The sequence below is a fragment of the Lampris incognitus genome, chromosome 5, assembly GCF_029633865.1.
Source record: "Lampris incognitus isolate fLamInc1 chromosome 5, fLamInc1.hap2, whole genome shotgun sequence".
NCBI lineage: Eukaryota > Metazoa > Chordata > Actinopteri > Lampriformes > Lampridae > Lampris > Lampris incognitus.
The window spans coordinates 51,017,299-51,032,239 of NC_079215.1; the positions used below are offsets into that span (position 1 = coordinate 51,017,299).

Consider the following 14,941-nt stretch of genomic DNA (forward strand, 5'->3'; position numbering starts at 1 on the left):
AGCAGGGACTGTAGCTCTGGAAAACTCATGAGATGTCCAGGGTGAAGCTGACATTTCTGTGTCAAGCCCACAGAAACCGTAGTACAATTTAGACAGAAGCTGCACAGACAGCAGCCTCACTGAGGAGGACACAGATGATGATGATGATTCCTGCTCTGAACACCTCATTTGTCCACCATCAGAGCCAGACGCCCATGCAGTGGACAGCGATCATCATTCATTTCCCTTTTGGCCAGCATGATGGAAACAATATGCCCGCAGATCATCAAATGACCATGGAAAACAGGCTGGCTTTTCAGAGGCAGTTTCCAAATAGTGACCTTCCCCAAGCAGCAATTTCCCTCTTGGAGGGTGATAGAGAGGAAGCTGAGGAGATGGATAGTGATTATCAGAGGTGGGACCAAGTCATTGTTTCCCAAGTAAATTTTCTAAGTAAGTCTCAAGTCTTGGCACTCAAGTCCCAAGTCAAGACTGACAAGTCCCATGTCTAAATGTTGGGTTTCGAGTCCTAAGCAAGTCATTATGCGCTCTTCATCAAATGTAATGCCATTTTAAAATGTTAAGAGTAATCATTATACTACATTTACGTAAATTGTGAATGATTTTTAAAGTTTGTATTTATTATGGACGGATTCTAAGTGGATCTGTAATTATGGAAATGAAGAGTTGATTGGCGGCACACTTTTTAAGAACATCTTATCTTTTGATTTTGGAGAGAGAAGGTATCAAGTCTTTCAAGTCAAAAGGCTTAAGTCCAAGTGGAGTCATGATCATTGGTGTTAAAGTCAGTCAAGTTGCAAGTCTTTTTCAGTTTTGTCAAGTGTAGAGTTCGCAAAGTTGTGACTTAAGTCTGACTCAAGTCTAAGTCACATGACTCAAGTCCACACCTCTGGTGATTATCACTGTCGTTGTTGACACCTTCCCACTGACTAAGAGGATAATGATAATCACTGTCCCTGGCTTTATGGAGGCACTTTTCAAGCAAGTGAAATGATGTCTTGGAAGGAACATGATGAGGATTGCTAGAGAGTCAACATGGCATAAAATCACCAAACCTGACTGAGGAGGACACAAGATGTTGATTCTCTCTGCCTGACCTTATTTGTCTGCCACCAGAGCCGGACATCAAGTTTCAGAAGATTCTAGCTTCCGTCATGCCGGCAGACATACTTCCATCAATCAAAGAGGAAAGTGAAGAACCAAAGCACATTGTGTGTTGGAGCCATGAAGCCCTTCACAAGACGAGTCACCTGTGCAGAGGCCATGAAAAGAAAAATCTTGGTGGAAGAAACTTTTTGGAGCCTGTTTCAACATAAAAAGCAGCATTCAAAGTCAAGACCAAGACTGGAACGAACCATCCACTGCCAACTAGCAACACCACCTGACCGCTTGTTGGGTTCAAATTTTAGAGTTGTTGATTTTTTTTTTTTTAGTGGAAGTACATAATCTCATACAATGTAATTAGATTTTGTTTTATTTTGCTGTATTACTTTTATTTGGATGTGGATCAATCTATATTTATATCTGACAAAAGTTTGTCATCCTTTATTCAAACCATGGTTTTGGACAGTAAAATACTGAGGTTTTAAAGGACAGCACTGGTTATTATTTTACTTGAGTTTATTGGTAACAAATGAAACTTGTGTCAACAAAGAACAAAAACCCATACAGACCTTTTTTTCCATTTCACACACTCCAAGAACCGTTGTAAGAAAATAAAAAGCACTTGGTTCACTTGGAGCAGAAAAAAACAAAACAAAAAAACAAAAAACAAACAAAAAAACAAAATAAAGTTTACATTTACACAATTGGAGGTAACTGATTCATGTAACACACCATATTTTTATGTTTTATACAATTTATAAACTCGAGTTTTATCCATCTACATCATACATTGGGGGGTGGGGTGGGGGGGTGTAACGTTTTCTTGTGAGGATTTAATTTGGTGTTTTAACAAATCCACAACGTGATATTTTGCACATATTTTTGTGCCATAATCGGTGACTTCTGGTGCGACCTCCAAGAATACTGTCCTGCATGTCTGATAGACTTCTTATATTCTCTACTCTCGATCATATTCATTCATTTATGCATTTCTCTCTCTTTATATCATTATCTGTGTTTTGTGTTATTTACATATACACAACCTTGTGAGAAATACAGGGCCGTTCTTTACCGAGTTCAAGTAATTCTTTTCTTTCTTTTTTTTTTTTTTGGGGGGGAGAGGGGGTTATCATAATAGATAATGTGTTATTTGTATTAGTGCATAGTACAAAGAGAGAAAGTGCAAGTCTTCCCATAATCGGTGCGACCAACGGGGCATCTTAAACGCGGTACCATGCATATAAAAAAACAACAGGAGGATTACTGTAAAGATGGTGGACAGCTGCTAACAATCCTTACATGGTGCAGCATGAATTAAGACGATACAAAACAATTATACTGTAGGTTCTTTAGTCATTTTAGAAAGTAACAATAGCACCTGAACTTCTCTCAGTCTTTGTCAGTAAATGAAAAGTACGTAGACCTCGGAATAGGGGACTCAGAGGAGTAGTTTTGCTGATTTTAGGTGTGGGGCTTCAGGTGGAATACGTAATTATATGTGTACACGGTTTGTCGTTCGCTTTTCTCCAAACTGTCAAGCGTCACTGCCACTCCGCTCTGCATATAAATCCTGCATGGCTGAGTTAAGGATGACTTGGATGAGCCAGTTCACAGTCAGTGCAAAAGTCGTTCGTTTGGCGAAAATGTCATTGCAGCCAAACTGAAGTCACCATGAAAAAGTTAATACACAAAGCAAGAGTCCACGGGATACAAGACAGAAAGTTGTCAACTTCTATTTTCCTTCACTTAGCTCTGTTTAGACCCTCTTAAACAGCCTGTTTTGAAACCACTATTTTCCTCTCCATTTGAACTATTAGAACTGATCGGATCTTTGATTATAGGAAATAATAACACTTCCAATGAACATATTTCCAGTCTACACTGAACCTTCCATTCGGAGTCTCGGGCAATAACAGAACGCACAAAAACCACTTTCACGTAACGTAACAAAATCATATTTACAACTTACAAGGACATTTAGTGCACATACATACAAGCATACACACGTAAAATACACAAAACCCCTTTAAAGTAACTTTATCAAAATAGGCGTGTAATATAAGGCACTAGAAATCGAAAATCAAAATACTTATTAGATGCTGTTGAAGTCTGAGTTTGATCATTCGTTGGTTGCTGTGAAACACAGAAGAATGACATCATCTAATGGCATCGTGACATGATTAAGATCTACTTCCTAAGTCAGAGGTCATTGCTCTGTTTGGACACATTAAATGGTGGTGGGTACATATCAGTCATAACACCTTGGTGTCGGAAAAGGATAAGCCACCGTTATCATCGTCGTCATACTGGCATATAACTGCAATTAGTGAATCGACACAAAAATATATAATAATACATCTACTTATTGCACACTGAGTCAGACAGAGAGAAACGTCATACAGGTGAGCATTCCAGTGAGAAAGATCATATAAACCGCTACCCTCCCCCAAATTTGTCTACATCCCGTACTCCCTCCCTGCATGAGAGATCTTTGTGAAGCTTATTTGGATGTATAAATAACTAGTTTTTTTTCTTTCACTGACCTTTTTTTTTTTGCACATTTCTTTCTGTGGTTGTGATTTCTCTTGGTTACTCTGGACCTGCACACAGAACTTCATGGTGGGATTCATCGTGGGCTTGTTTGGCGGCAGCGGGTTTTAACACTGAGCTTTTATAGCCTGTCACTATGGCCTCTGGTGAACCAAGATGGCCGCCCTCATATCTATGATGTCACACTGGCGGGGACTCTTGTACGTAAGTGGATGGTTGTTAGAAAAGAAAGTGTTGAAAAAAAGAAGAAGATAACACGGGAGGAGTGACACTCAGTGATGGTGCTTTTTATGGAACAGCAAACATTTTCCTACTATCTTTGATTGTACACTTGAAAAACGGTTCTGTATAGCTTTCAAAAAAACTTGCTACAACTTAGTAATGTACAAAAAAGAAAATTTCACGACCTTTGTCCGTGTATGGTCAGATCAGACAAAGTCATGTCAGAAAAGAAAAAAACCAACAACAAAAAAACCAACATGAACTAATGTAATACCCGATTTTTTTTTTTAAAGAAATTAAGATAGTCACAGATTTATATATTTCTAAAAAAGTAATTTTTTACTTTGTGGTACACTTTTTAACTTTCTCCAATATTTCCCTTGTCTTTAATTGTGAAGCATAAGGTTGAATTGGCGGTTTTATGTATTGTAGAAATATCTCGATTTATTTTTATTCACAGGAAACGAGAGTCTGTTTCCAAAACAAAAAAAACACTTCTTGGTGTCTCTCGCCGAGCGTGTTTCTTTCGTCTTTAACATTGTGTGCTGTTTTTTTTTGTTTTTTTGTTTGCTTTTTTGTTTTTTTTTGTTTCAGTCTCATTTTAAGCAATTCTTGGTCCTCAAAAGGTCTCTTGGTATCTCACGAAGTTTCATCAGTCCACGAAGCTTCCAAAAACAGGGTCCGTGGACGTTACCAGACAATCTCAAAATAGAAAAATGTAAATCTCCCGTGATAGTTAAATACTGTAGCCAAGTCCTCGATTTAGGTTAGTGATGCTACAACCGGTTATGGATAAGGTGAGTTCCACACCAAAACAACGTAAAGCAATCCAGGTGCTCACAAAAGCACTGAAACAAATGAAATCGAGTCTCTTGACTGGGCCAGTGGTCGAAGTTTGCTCCTCTGACCGACCGATTGGGTGAGTTTGGGTTGAAGGATGGACAATAGCACTCTTATAAAACGGGATGCTATGGCTCAGGTAGAGGTGCTCTTCCTGGGGGTATGGGATAAGCCGGTGGTCCCCAGTCACACTGGGTATGGTGGCAACATCTCTCCAAAGTCACACTTGCTTCCTAGGGCACTAATTTAGACCACGTGGGACCTAAGAGAAGTGCACTAGGTAGGATGCAGTGTAAGAGACGGATGCCGGGTTTATGTTGCATAGTGGTCAAAACTCCCCAGGTATTCAAGACTGGCTCGGTAGCAGAACTGGTACTGGTCCTGGAGAGAGACAAAGCATTTAGAAGTTTTACAAGATGAGTCGGGAGAGTCAAAGAGGAAAGAAGAGCCGCAACGACGACGGTAATTGTGAGAGTGAATGTTGGTGCGCGAAAGACAGTTTGTTTTTTTGGGCCCCCCCCCCTTTTTCCTCCCAAATTGTATCCAACCAATTATCCTACTCTTCCGAGCTGTCCCAGTCGCTGCACCACCCTCCCTGCCAATCCAGGGAGGGCTGCAGACTACTACATGCCTCATCCGATACATGTGGAGTCGCCAGCCACTTCTTTTCACCTGACAGTGAGGAGTTTTGCCAGGAGGACATGGCGCGTAGGAGGATCATGCTATTCCCCCCAGTTCCCCCTCGCCCCCAAACAGGCGCCCAGACTGACCAGAGGAGGCATTAGTGCAGCGACCAGGACACATACCCACATCTGGCTTCCTACCCGCAGACACAGCCAATTGTGTCTGTAGGGACGCCCGACCAAGCTTGAGGTAACACGGGGATTCAAACCAGCGATCCCTGTGTTGGTAGGCAATGGAATAGACCGCTATGCTACCCGGACGCCTCTAAGATAGTTTATGTTAATGTGAGTGTGTGTATATAACACAGAGAGAGAGAGGCAGGGGTAAAAATAAGGACAAGAGACAGCTGAGAGAAACCAAGGAAAAGAGAGGAGGAAGTGAAAGACTTTTAATAGAATAGGAGGAGGAGAGTTCTCTTACTTCTGTCTGGACGGTGGCGGGTCTCTGAGTGCGCAGCATCTTCACGGTCTGGAAGATGTCCACCACTCCCTCATACCTCATCCTCTCCAGCACGATGCTGAGGGTGATGAACACCCCGGTCCTCCCAACTCCAGCACTGGTGGTGAAGCGGTGGGAACAGGACACAGTTCAAATGAAAAAGATGGCACTGATTGCTTTGTATCATATAATTTCCAGTCAGGAATCGCACATCATTTAGAGATTTTGTGTTCATTTGATCCGTTCACATGCAGCTTCTTGACCGGGTAGAGTGCATTACAACATTGATGATCTCAGTGTAGATAATTTATGCTTCAGGGAAGGATAGCTCTTACCTGCAGTGTACAGTAATTGGTCCATCTTGACCAAACTGTTCTTTAGTTTTATGCACCTGGCCAATGAAATCAATAAATCCCTCCCCTGACTTTGGCACTCCTTGCTCTGGCCAATCAGTGAACTGGAACTGACGAACTGTCCGTGATTGGCCATCCTAGACGAATAGAGGAACAGAGCAGTTGAAGCCGATTTCTTCCAGAGGTTCCAGAAATGATTCTCAGAGATGCATAGGTACAAAAAACAAAAAAGCCACATGTTCACACACATTACCACAGAGCAGCGACTCACCCTGGCATCAGTGACTTTGAACTCTCTGAGGATGTACTGGGGCATGTTGTATTCAGCCATGGGGTCAACCACAAAGTACTGGTATCTGGCTGAGCGTTCTGCAGGCCAGTACTGGTGGCACTTCTCCTGCAGGAGGACGGTACATACAGTTAGTTTCATGGCTCCTTGAATAGATTTAAGCAAGTGATGGGGGACATTGCTTTTGAGACGTTTGATACTTGTGAATTTTTCAATTCAGCCGAAGAGCACAATGCTCATGACAGATTTCATATCCATTGCCTCTCCATCTTTCTCTCCATGCTTTTTGTATTTTCCGGTGCAGCTCTACAGGGATATTGCTGTATTACAGAGTATATTGTGATGGAACCATAACATGTTGAGCAAACATCATTTTGCTTCAAATCAGTTGTGTTTACAATGTGCCCATTTCAGTCCAGTGGTCAGTCAGGGCAACACATTTCACCGCCAGATTATTATGTAGATGTTAATTTCCACAGTAACAGATGCTTTAAATGAAGGACTACGATATGCACTGTGTGTGTGTGTGTGTGTGTGTGTGTGTGTGTGTGTGTGTGTGTGTGTGTGTGTGTCCGTGTCCGTACCCGTCCCATCTCTCTCAGTTTGGTTAACATGACCACGATGGTAGAATTGTGTTCCCACAGCATCCTCCAGTAGTCCTCAGTGGTCTCTGCTAGTGGGCCTTGTGTGGCAATATAGGCCTTCTGCTGCCTGTACACACAGACACACACACACACACACACACACACACACAAAGAGGAATGGATCATAGATAGTGTCTTCTGGTACATGCGAGTTCATAGTAATATGAAGCATAAAAATAATTTAGCCATCACAAGTACACATGACACCATTCTAAAACATGTCATAGTGTATGTGTACCAAGGATTAGCACTGCAAATACTAAGTAATCCATCTATCCCGAACCTGAAAACAGCAACACAGTTGGTGAAATTTACTGTGACTGTGGGAACGCTTGTAATGCAATAGCTACAGTGGGAGATGCAGAAAAGCATCGTCTTCACCACGGTACTCAATCACTGTAGAAAGACCTCCAAGGTATTTCGTCTTTCACACGATGATTTGTGTATTAAATGAGAATCTTCCAAGGTAATACATTTGCATAAGAAGCACAACATAAAATAAAAACAGGCAAAAACCTGAAGTGTTGCTTACAAGCTTCCTGGTAACTACAAAGATGATCTCAGCAAGCAATCCAGCAAGGATTTTAATCTATTGTTGAAATACACGTTTACGTTTATTTACATTCAATTTTACTATCCATCCATCTATTATCCAAACCGCTTATCCCAATTGGGGTCGTGGGGATGCTGGAGCCTATCCCAGCAGTCATTGGGCAGCAGGCTGAGAGACACCCTGGACAGGCCGCCAGTCCATCACAGGGCTGACACATTCACACCTTGGGAGAATTTAGTATGGCTGATTCACCTGACCTACATGTCTTTGGACCGTGGGGGAAAACCGGAGCACCCAGTGGAAACCCATGCAGACACGGGGAGAACATGCAAACTCCACACAGAGGACAACCCCCAAGGTTGGACAACCCCGGGGTTCAATTTTACTAGTGGTCACTTAATCCTAACAATTAAACTGTATCACGAAATGGTAACATTTCTCCTGACCTGTATCCATCGATGAAGCTGGCGTTAATGTAGTCGGATCCCTCCACACCTCTGATTGGCTGGAGACAGACTCGTGTGGTCTCGTAGGGCATGATGTTCACCAGCCGGTTCTTGAATTTGTTACACGGCAGGTTGGCACTCACAAAGCGTGAAGTGTGGGCCTTGGCACTGGCCAGACGCTAGGATGGAAAGGGAAAAAGAGATTTCAGGATACAACACTGACCGACTTGGTGTCATTGCGCCTCATCAATTTTAGGAGTCTAGATGGGGGCTTGCGATACTCGTCAGAATGGAGAATAACACTGGGGACTGGGGTTCGCGCCCCGGTCTCGTCAGATCCGACTATGGCCAGACTCGATGAAGCAGCAATCATTGGCAACGCTGTCTTCGGGAGGGGGGCGGAGTCAGCTTGTGTTCGTCACGCGAATGCGTCTCTGTGTGTGTCGGAAAAAACAGTGGTTCGGCCTGGAGTCGCCTTGTCACGAAAGTGGGGAGGCGTCTCCTTCGAGACTGCCGGCCGGAGAGATGCAGTTGGCGAACACATGCAGTACAAGGGTGGGTGTTTGAATTAAAATAGGGATCGATTGGCCACTAAATTGGGAGAAATCAGAAATAAATTTATAAAAAAAAAAAGGAAAAAAAAAGAATGGAGAATAAAGCGAGAAGACACTAAGTGAAGGAAGGATGGTGCAACACAGAAGAAGGGCTTGTGTGTTTCTGTGCACAAACGCGTGCATATGTGTATCAGCAATTGGGAAAAATGTCACTCGACCATCATCAAAGGTTTTCAACTCAAGGCTCGGTTTCTCTTGACCATGTTGGATGTCAGGGGTTCCAGGCAAATGGCAGGGGGAGAGGGGTCAGGAGGAGGGGAAGGGTAGAGTAGTGGGGAGAAGGGGGCAGAGGACGTTGAGGCTGGGAGTACAATACGCCGAGCGGGAGGAGGAGGAGGGCGAGGAAACTGGAGAGAAATGGGGAGGGAGCACAGGAAACCACAAGGCCCCACGCTGTCTCCATGCACATATGTGAACCAGAGTTGCTCCGGCATTGGGGAGAGCTGTAGAGCTAACAGACACACACACACAAAGCACATCCTCTGACCATGGATTGACATGGTTGGAAAAGGAAGACAGAACAACAGAGAATAATAGGTATAGGGAAACCGCAGACTCCATGGGAACGATGGGGGTCTACAGGAACCCGGCATAAACCATCGGTGGCTATGAGAGCGCCATGGAAGAAACAAGAGTCCTTTATTTTCTTTCAGACACACAGGGCTGGAAAATCCCACACTAGCCCCAAGTTCACCAGTTCACGTTTGGCCATACGAACTCCCGTTTTTTTCAGTATCAACAACCATAATCCTTCACATCGGTTGGTTTGAATTTGACCCATATGTCTTAATTACGCAGTCTGGAATACATAAAATCATGTTTTCATTGTTTTTATATGTTCCAGTCTTTCCCCCCGCTGTTAAGCTTGGCCGTCTGTGTTAACTCTGAAGGTAAACCCACTCTCTGTGAACTCCCGAGGTAAACTGGCTCTCTGTGAGCTCTCATGTCAAAATAAAATCAGGAGAGAAACCCAAAGTGTCTTAAAAGGGTATTATTGGGTTACCATAACCCACGAGGCTGGCCTCACTGTGGCTTTGTCGTTGACTTTTTAACCGCCTGGAGCTGCGTGGGAAGGATGTGACGTCATCCTGTCAAGGATCAGTTCTGTCCTTTGTCTCCTGTCCTTTGTAGTTTTGACAATGAAGGCGTAAAACCGTTTCTCAAATGCAGTTCAGATGTCCTGTAAGTTGACATCGCTTTATAGCTGAGCAGGGGGCCCTTTGGGCCCTGACATCCCAGGGTAAGCAGCCCCTGAAGGTGGTGTGCTGCATAGGGTGGGGGGCATTGTATTTAGTGTTCCCCTGGAGATTGGATGTAAAAAAAAAAAAACCAGGGGGGGCATCCGAGTAGTGTAGCGGTCTATTCCGTTGCCTACCAACACAGGGATCGGCGGTTCGAATCCTCGTGTTACCGCCGGCTTGGTTTGGTGTCCCTACAGACACAATTATCCATGTCTGCGGGTGGGAAGCTGGATGTGGATGTGTGTCCTGGTCACTGCACTAGCGCCCCCTCTGGTCGGTCTGGGTGCCTGTTCAGGGGGGAGGGGGAACTGGGGGGAATAGCGTGATCCTCCTACGCGCTCCATCCCTCTGGTGAAACTCCTCACTGTCAGGTGAAAAGAAGCGGCTGGTGACTCCACGTGTATTGAAGGAGGCATGTGGTAGTCTGCAACCCTCCCTGGATTGGCAGAGTGGGTGGAGCGGAGACCGGGACGGCTTGGAAGAGTGGGGTAAATGGCCGGATACAATTGGGGAGAAAAAAAGCCCCCCCCCCTCAAAAAAAAAAAGGAACATTGAAAGTAGGTAGATCATCTTTTCCTGGCACTTTTTTTCTTCTCCCCAATTGTATCTGGCCAATTACCCCACTCTTCCAAGCCGTCCTGGTCTCTGCTCCACCCGCGGGAGGGCTGCAGACTACCATATGCTTCCTCATATCCACATCCGGCTTCCTACCTGCAGACACAGCCAATTGTGTATGTAGGGACACCCGACCAAGCTGGATGTAACACGAGGATTCGAACTGCTGATCCCCGCGTTAACAGGCAACGGAGTAGACCGCTACACTACCCGGATGCCTTTCAGTATTCTTTTTCATTTCTGTATATATTCAACCAGCGAGTTTATTGCAGAGGACAGCCTGGCAAGAGGGAGTATAAATAAAAATGAAATGAAGTTAAAAAAAAACAACAACAACAATGTAGTCATTACACCTTAACTTTATTTGGTCAGGCTTTAGTTTTGGCTCGTTGCTTTGTGTATTTCTCTCTACATTCACCGTTCTGCCTCTGTATTTTCATCAGCTCTGATGGGTCTTCCAGCGAAAGACCTTACAAGCCCTGGTAAATTGAAACTTCATGCCTTATATTACTTTGCCCTTAACAGCGATGATATCTTACCCCGAAGCATTCAGAACTAATTTGTGTACCAAAACCCTCAGTAGAAACCTCCCACCTTAAAGTAATAAGCCCAGGGTGCTCAACAGCTTGTACGTATTATCTCTAAATCAGGGTTTCAGTGGTAGAACCTAAAACCCATCTTCCTTAGCTTATCCGCTCCTTGAGTCCGTACATGATGCCTGTGACATTCGGGATTCAAAATGTTCTGACTTGAAATCGGTTTCTAAAAGGCTGACAGCTTGGAATTTTTTTTTTTTGTGTGGATTTCCCCCCCTTTTTTCTCCCAATGTACCTGGCCAATTACCCCACTCTTCGGAGCCATCCCAATCTCTGCTCCACCCCCTCTGCTGATCCGGGGAGGATGCAGACTACCACGTCTCCTCTGATACATGTGGAGCCGTCCGCCACTTCTTTTCACCTGACAGTGAGGAGTTTTCCCAGGGGGACGTAGCACGTGGGAAGATCACGCTATTCCCCCCAGTTCCCCCTCCCCCCCCCCCGAACAGGTGCCCCGACCGAACAGAGGAGGCGCTAGTGCAGCTACCAGGACACATATCCACATCTGGCTTCCCACCCACAGACACGGCCAATTGTGTCTGTAGGGACGCCCAACAAAGCCGGAGGTAACACGGGGATTCGAACTGGTGATCGCCGTGTTGTTAAGGATCAGAATAGACTGCCATGCTACCCTGACACCCCAGGCTTGGAACTTTAAGAGCGTTTTGATATGTCTGGGACCCTCTGCAAGTGAACCATCCTCACCTTAAACTCCAGCTCCATGCCGGTGACATTTTCACCCGGTTCGATCTGCGTCAGCCTCTGGATGTAGGAGTAAAGGTTGCGGGCAGGAACCTCAGTGTTTCCGCAGGCCACGGCCTCCAGCAGGGCGTCATGGATGAAGATGTACTGGTCCTCTGTCTGGACCATGTAGTTCCTCTGGGAGCGCATCAGGGTCACGTGACCGTAAATGTCAATGGTCTTCTCGTGCTTGATCCGCTCCGTCATCGCGTCAATCACGATGAAGCAGCCTGTGCGGCCCACTCCGGCGCTGCGGGTGAGATGCAAAGGGGAAGCAGGGGAGTGAGGTCTTAATGTGAACATTTCATGCAACTCGGGATTCACACTGGGATATTTTCGTCTGCATGTGTTAAAACGAAAATTGGGATTTTGAGAAATGACCAACAAATCTAATCCTCTAGCACAGTGCAAACCCGGAGATAAGATGCTCCAATAATCCTGCATATATCGACCCTAAACCAACCAAGTATCAAAAAGATGCCAGCCAGCAATACTGGGAACAAAGGATATGATAATTGACATTAGTGATGCATCAGCAACACTTTTTCACTGGCTGCAAGGAAGATGTCCCCTTCTATCAGCACCCAATCCTGAAATATAATACAGTTAGCTGCCTACCCAAACACTCCTCATTTTTGCTGCACTAGTTCCTAAATGGCGAGCAAGCAGGTTTTGGCATGTGAATGGAAACCTTTAAAAACCAGTTAAATTAATGTTTAAATTAATATTGATATGCATGTGTGTGCTCTTGATAGTGTGCTGGATGGAGTAAGCGGCTTGCTCAGGTGGAGTGAGATTCGGTCCATTAGGTGATACAGAAGCTAGGCAATACGTTAAGGCACATTATGATGGGAGACTTGCTGGGATAATTTAATTTGACTGATAATTATGTTAGATGCTTCGTCTAGTTGCTTGGAAAACTGGGAAGAGCTCCTCTTCCCGCCAACATTTCCATCTCCCTCTTCCATCTCTCTAACCTGTCTCTCCGCCTCTCTCTCTCTTGCAAAGCTCCCACACTGACCCAATTACGTTTTCCACACTCATATTGACAAGAGATGTTTTTTTAAGCTCGGTTTTCTCACTGCCCTTACATTTGTTTAACTCATTATTTCCACCCACCACGCCCTGGATTCAACCTTTCCCGATACCTCACTCTACACATATCCCTTCCCTATGCTGTCTCACGCTGTCTCTTCCCTCCATCACTGCGTCAACCCCTTCCTTCTCCTGCTGTCTCTCATGACAGTGGACCTCTGTAATCCTCCTTCATTCTATACATCCTATCTTCCTGCCGTACTCCTCCTCTCCTTGCAGGGGGGAGCAGATAGCGGCTCCTTCCCATTTCATCTCTGGAGCTCGGCGTGTGCCAGGATTTGAATGACAAGTTTCCAGAATCTTCCTCCAATTTGTGCACCCACCTCCGTGCTGCGTGTACTTTTGGCTCATCTGAATACAAACTTATGAACCCAGGTCCAACCGCTTAAATGGTAAATAGTCAACACTTAAAGCTACTTATGGAAAATGGGCTTTTGTTGTTGTAAAACTTTACTTGTGAGGGCGTTTTTTTTAAGAGGAATGTAAGTGTCTAAGCCAGGGAGGATGGTTTTGGGGTTTTGCATAATAGCAGGCCAATCTCATTTCGGTTCAGGACCTCTGAGCGATTTTATATGGAAGCTCGTGGAATCATGTTGAATTTCTGAGAGACTCTTTCAGTTAATGGGAACAACATTACAGAATAACACCCCCTCCCCAAAAGAACATAAGTGTTTTAATGCACATGCACATAACCACATAATCAGGGCCCACAGGATTTTGCAATTAAGGTTCAAATTGTCTTGTGCTCTCAAGTAAACCAAACATTTATACTCTATTATTTTGACTTGTGTGAATAGTGTAAAATAAACCAAAAAGGAGGTGGATTAGTGGTTCATTAGGGTGTCAATCAATCAATCAAGTTGCATTTTATATAGCGCTTTTCTAGCCGCAACAGCCTCTCAAAGTGCTTTACAAATAATACAAAACTTCAAATCACAATTACTGAAGGTTAGGTGTGGAGTGCCCCAGGGCTCAGTGTTGGGACCATTGTACATAATATATGTAAAGTGTCAAAAACCCTGAAAACCATTCTATTCACCGATGATACAAACTTACTTTTCTGTGGAGACAACATAGAATAACTCTTGCATACAGTGGAAATGTAATTGAGCAGGATGAAGAGTTGGTTTGATGCAAATAAACTAACACCGCATTTTGCGAAACAAAATTTATAATCTTTGGGAAACGGTCTACCAACTAAGACAAGAAACTCATGATAAATGACATAGAAATAGAAAAAGTATCTGAAATTAAATTTCTCTGCGTAATAATAGACAACAGTTAGGTACACACACACAAACACACACACCTGCAGTGGATGATCATGGGACCTGCATCCGGTGGGTTACAGGCCTTAACCCTGCGTAGAAATGCCAGGAAGGGGGTGGGGTGTTCAGGTACCCCGTGGTCCGGCCAAGCTGTGAACTGGAACTGACGAACCTCTCTTTTTTCATTGGAGCCACTCTTTTAGGGGAGACGGACAATAAGACACATTGTTATCAATACAAAAAAGCTAAATTACACAGCACTGCAGCACTGCTGTTGTGTATGTGTCTGCACTTTCAGATACTCTCACAAAATGATCTACACATAAATACTAGAAAATACAGATATTGCCTGTGTAAGTAGGAACGCCTTCATGTGCATGTGTAATTGGACACACGCAGCACTGAATCAAGGGTCTGCGTACAGGGTTTTGTTTTTTGTTTTTTTGTCTACTAGGGCTGTGCGATATTACCAAAAGCTCATATCACGATATAGATCATTTATATCACGATAACAATATTGCACATTTTCTGTAAATTCAATGAATAGTTTATATAAAATGACCACATGCAAAGAGCGGAAAGGGTCACCCAAATGATGAAAAATATTGCTGTAAAGGGTGTGATTTGCGACTCAACGAAATAAATGGT

At 44.1% G+C, this 14,941-nt stretch overlaps 1 protein-coding gene across 1 annotated transcript in view; it reads right to left on the reverse strand.

Annotated features, from left to right (window-relative positions):
• Positions 1-4,256: 4,256 nt before the first annotated feature.
• ptprdb (protein tyrosine phosphatase receptor type Db) overlaps positions 4,257-14,941 on the reverse strand; it is a 95,122-nt gene continuing 84,437 nt past the window's right edge. Inside the window, exons 34-41 of the mRNA XM_056280094.1 lie at positions 14,335-14,489; positions 11,895-12,180; positions 8,124-8,302; positions 7,065-7,191; positions 6,463-6,588; positions 6,174-6,328; positions 5,821-5,956; positions 4,257-5,097 (exon numbers count right to left, since the gene is read on the reverse strand). Of these exons, the coding sequence (XP_056136069.1) occupies positions 5,029-5,097; positions 5,821-5,956; positions 6,174-6,328; positions 6,463-6,588; positions 7,065-7,191; positions 8,124-8,302; positions 11,895-12,180; positions 14,335-14,489 (1,233 nt within the window). The 3' untranslated portion in view covers positions 4,257-5,028. The remainder of the gene's footprint in view (positions 5,098-5,820; positions 5,957-6,173; positions 6,329-6,462; positions 6,589-7,064; positions 7,192-8,123; positions 8,303-11,894; positions 12,181-14,334; positions 14,490-14,941) is intronic.